Source organism: Triticum urartu, chromosome 7A, assembly GCF_056163025.1.
Source record: "Triticum urartu cultivar PI428250 chromosome 7A, HENAU_Tu73, whole genome shotgun sequence".
In the NCBI taxonomy this organism is placed as follows: Eukaryota; Viridiplantae; Streptophyta; class Magnoliopsida; order Poales; family Poaceae; genus Triticum; species Triticum urartu.
In genome coordinates this window covers 707,812,023-707,816,302 of record NC_141879.1, presented here as the reverse complement: position 1 = coordinate 707,816,302, position 4,280 = coordinate 707,812,023, and the positions used below count along the sequence as shown (strand labels likewise).

General features: G+C 42.9%; 2 protein-coding genes across 2 annotated transcripts; both read right to left on the bottom strand.

Annotated features, from left to right (window-relative positions):
* Positions 1-682: 682 nt before the first annotated feature.
* On the bottom strand, positions 683-1,448 carry LOC125529118 (putative ATP synthase protein YMF19). Its single transcript, XM_048693520.2, is given in 2 exon segments — positions 683-1,226; positions 1,229-1,448. Coding segments are annotated over 2 exon segments (468 nt in total). The 3' UTR covers positions 683-978.
* Positions 1,428-2,385, bottom strand: LOC147961865 (uncharacterized). The gene has a single exon (XM_087535987.1). It carries the CDS (start codon positions 2,321-2,323, stop codon positions 1,565-1,567), a length of 759 nt encoding a protein of 252 aa, XP_087392113.1. The 5' UTR covers positions 2,324-2,385; the 3' UTR covers positions 1,428-1,564.
* Positions 2,386-4,280: the final 1,895 nt, after the last annotated feature.

Below are 4,280 nucleotides of genomic sequence, written 5' to 3'. Positions count from 1 at the left end.
CAATTATGACAGCTGAGAGGAATTTGGGATGGCCCCGCTAGAGTTTCCAAAATGAATCGAATTGAACCCTATTGTTTTTTCACTCTAAATTCCATAGTATCAATACAATAACCTTTGAGAAATTGTGAGAACGGGAAGATGCAATCATTTAGATGGTGAAAATAGCCGAGAGTTGAGCAACCCCTAAAAGCACTCACAATGAATGGTACCAGCGGATACCAACCAGATAGAAATATGCTGAGAAATCTCTGTTATAGCTGGAACTAATATACCAATCCTATCCGTGACCCTTTCCACATTCTTTTCTTAGTCACCTAACCTATGACTGCTTTTTCCTTTAAGCTTTAATAACCTTAACATTCGAATCTGCATCTGCTATTTCAGTTCTGTCTAAAGATACTATTCTTTGATCACTTGAAACATAGTAGAAAGCATCTAAAACAGATATTATTGTGGATTCCCTCTCCTTGTGGGCTGGACTCCTTTTTACATGGACAGACAGGAAAGTGGAATCTGAGGAATTAGCTGGAACAGACTCACCTTAGCTTTGAACGACTATATCCCCTCTTCTATCTACATATGGATATATATGGTCTTTAATAAAGGAAGATGATTTTAGCCGAGGACTAACACAGCTTCCATTTTGCAGCACATCTCTCAGTGGGAATAGCGTCATCCATGACTTCAGGCACAGCTAGCTACGGGTAAGCACAAAAGGTAATGACGAGAGGGCCGTCCTATGTACCCTGAAAGAGAAACTATGTGATAGAAGCCCGCTTTCCCTCTCTTCTATCCCACCTAACCACTTCGGGTATCAGTGGCCTCGTGATCTCCATGAACAGAGATCACTACACAAAAACAACTATATGAAAAACTTGCTTGCTTCTTTGAATCTCGAAATAACAGAACATATAGAAAGTGTTTTTGTGATGAGACCATTCTCTTCGGGGAACCTATAGAAAGATTATCAGACGGCTTTCATGATATTATGCTTCCTTGCTCGTGTGGAACATGTGTGAGCATTATGTTTTTCCAACAAGTGATCTGACTAGAAGAAGTGTTATATGAGGACTTCGAGATCAAATAGAGAATCTGTCTCTCCATTCCTCGTGAGCCACTTATTTCTCCGAAATCAGAGATCAGAGTGATTTTCCTCCTTTTTCCCAAATAGTCGATGGTCTTACACCATTGGGATACTTCGGATAAACTGGAGTACATATATGAGAACCGGTGCTAAAACCTTTTCTCGAGATATCTTCCAGATTCTTAGGGTCCTTGCTCCGGATCTCGCCCCCCCGGTGCGAAAGTAGTTGGTTCCGTAGTTTGAGAATTCTACTAATTCCAAGTATTCCATTATTATTATTAAATAAGAGAATATAAAAAGTAAAGAGGAGAAGACATAACCAGAAGAATTGTGAGAAATAAGTTAATTTATCAAGTTGAGGCATTTCGATTTGGATTTCAAATAAGAAAGAAAAAAAGGATTTTGTGAAATTTAGGAGTCGTTCGAAAGCACCAAGAGGGAAGAACTCAGATAGAAAGGCAGGCGAAGTTGGCGGCCAACCTAATCCCCCTCCCAGTTGTACCCTTGTGCATCCCCTTCGTAAACGATTTCCACTGGATCTGGAGATTCCCCGGGTCCCCCCGAATCGTCATCTTCGGACCCTGAATCATCATCCCACCTTTTACGCTTCCTCGAAGAAGACGGGCCTGCCTCGTTCGCCCCATCATTTGCTTTTGTGCTTTCAGGGGATCCCGTGGAATGAGCCTCCTGCTCTTCCGCAGGTGCATCGGGGTCGGGAGAATCTGGTTCACCGAGCTCGGCGCGGCGAAACCGCTTCGCCAGATTGGTGGCTGTTGCGACGAATTTGCTTCCATCTCCGGCTTCCGTATAATCAGAGAAGATTTGTTGAAGAGTATCTCCTCCCTCACTATTCCACAATATAAGACTTTCAGTGAACGATCGCGCAGACTCACCCTCCTCTAAAGGAAGAGGAGTGCCTACTTCGTTAAATATTCTTTCAACCTTGGAAGTCAACTCTGAAATCATGGCTTTGGGATGGGCGGCGTGCGCCATTTCCTGCTGGAGGTCTGGTAGTCCGCCAACGGGAGGTTGGTCTATGGGAAAGTCACCCTCGTTAGGAGCATTGGTCATGACGAGAACATTGAGATCCGCGACATTCTCATTCCCAAGATGAAAGGCTATTCCTTGAACTCCGAATAAGACAACTAATGCCATTATTAGTACTGGCAACGCAAGACCAAACGATGGTATAGCAATGAACAAAAGAATGACACTTGGAAATAATGAACGAAGAATCATTGGAATTTCCCATCTTTTTCAGCTCTGCTCCCGAAAAGAGAAAGGAAAGGAGACTGATCTTGACGTCGGCGTGGGTTCTACCAACGAAACGAATCCGTTTTGGATTGAGATTTCTCATTCGGACACCCTCACCTTTCTTAGGACTATCAAGCCTTCTCGAATTAGGTCTATGGTAGAAGCTTTGAACGTAGACCCAGATACAAATCTTTCACTCACTGAAAAGTGAAAACCTGTGACTATATCGTCCTGAAGACGGATGCGGCAGGAAGAAGTGGCATTTAGAAGTGTTGCTGACTTTACATTTAGGTTTCGGCATAACAAAGCTTGCACTGTCTTTTCGCACTTAGGCGCACAGCGTGCCGTTGGTAATGATTCTACTACGGTGCTGCAAATTCGCAAGCTGATCCTAAGTAATCGTTGTTGTTCATTGGATTCCTCCGGAATTACTTCGTTAGGATTGAAGAATTGCTGCAATGCTTCCTGAATAGACTCGATTTTCCCGTCGAGAGTTTCTTTGAAAGTCTTACCTAAACTCTTCCGACTGAATATGAGAAAGCCTATAAAACAACGAGCTACTATCATTTCTTCATTATAGATTGAGATCTTCTTCGGACTTGATGCACAAATAGATGGAATAGCAGCAAATAGCATATTTCTATCCTTCATATCCGTAGAAAGAAATCTCATCTCCAGGTAACTCCATCTTTTTCAGCTCTGCTCGCTCACTTTTGAAAGGAAAGGAGACTGATCTTGACGTCCGCGTGGGTTCTACCAACGAAACGAATCCGTTTTGGATTGAGATTTCACATAAGCATTGCACAATGATCCGCATTAGGCGGGGAGCAGCAATGATACCGCCGGCCAGGAATAAGTACCTATCCCTCTTATACTTAAGAAAAGAGAAGATAAGCTGGTGTTGATAAATGAGAAGTGGGCTATATCCCCCGGGACTTTTTAAAAGCAGCTGAAAGGAAATGCTGCTTCCTTTCTATACGCTAATTCTTGCTTTGAAGAGATGTTCCAGACAAGGCATTCTTAAGTCCCACCTCACCTATATCCAACTTGAGGTATTCCATTGTTTCTAGTATAATAAGCAGGTTTAAGCCATGGAAGACATGAGTCACTAAAGTGCTGTTAACTAGATCGCGAAAGATGTGCCAAAGAGGTTTTCCAGCACATGGAATAGCACTCACAGGGGCATCCTGTCAGTCACCAGGCCATGCACATTTGAAAGAATTCCCACACACAATGGGAGTCGTTTCAACCATTTCTGCTCTACATTGCAAACTAGGGGGCATAAGCTACCAAACCCCTGGCTAAGAATCTATATCATACCGAGCAATCATTCCGTCTTCTTGAGAAGAAAGAACGCATGAATCCTCGCTTTGAGCTCACCTACGAGTGCACCTAACAAGGTTTTCCAGACCTAATAAACGTTCATTGCAAAGAAATGTTGACCTCTGATTTAGAGAGGATCAACCACAGTTTGAGAAAAGAAAAGTGCACACCGGCATTATGCCTCGTAAAGCTACCCCCATTCATAGCTTTATTCACTGTCTGCTCGAATAGCTTCATTTCAATGTTAGGATGACCCACAAGGTCGTCTAAAATTGCTTCCACCTATCTAGTTTCCATGTGGCACGCCAACCACAATCACTTCATCCCTTGGCTTCTTTATCATAGCTGCCTACCTCTTCAGATCAAGGATCAAAGACTACAGGAGCTCAAAGTTATTGTCGCACACTTCCATCTAGGAGATGCATGTTAAGCTATCCCTTGGATTATAGCCTAGGAGATCGATTGGCAGGCCTTGTTCTATGAAAAGAGTATCCTTATGGTTTAGGAACCCCAACATCTATTGAAAAGTATGATGCACCCCTCGGTTTACCAACATTTCCATTCAATCTCATTTAGATTCTATTAACTAACAAGCCGGGATCCAATTCCATTTCAACCG

Excerpts from the sequence above, each read along its gene's own strand:
- LOC147961865 (XM_087535987.1), bottom strand. The coding sequence starts at position 2,323 with ATGATTCTTCGTTCATTATTTCCAAGTGTCATTCTTTTGTTCATTGCT.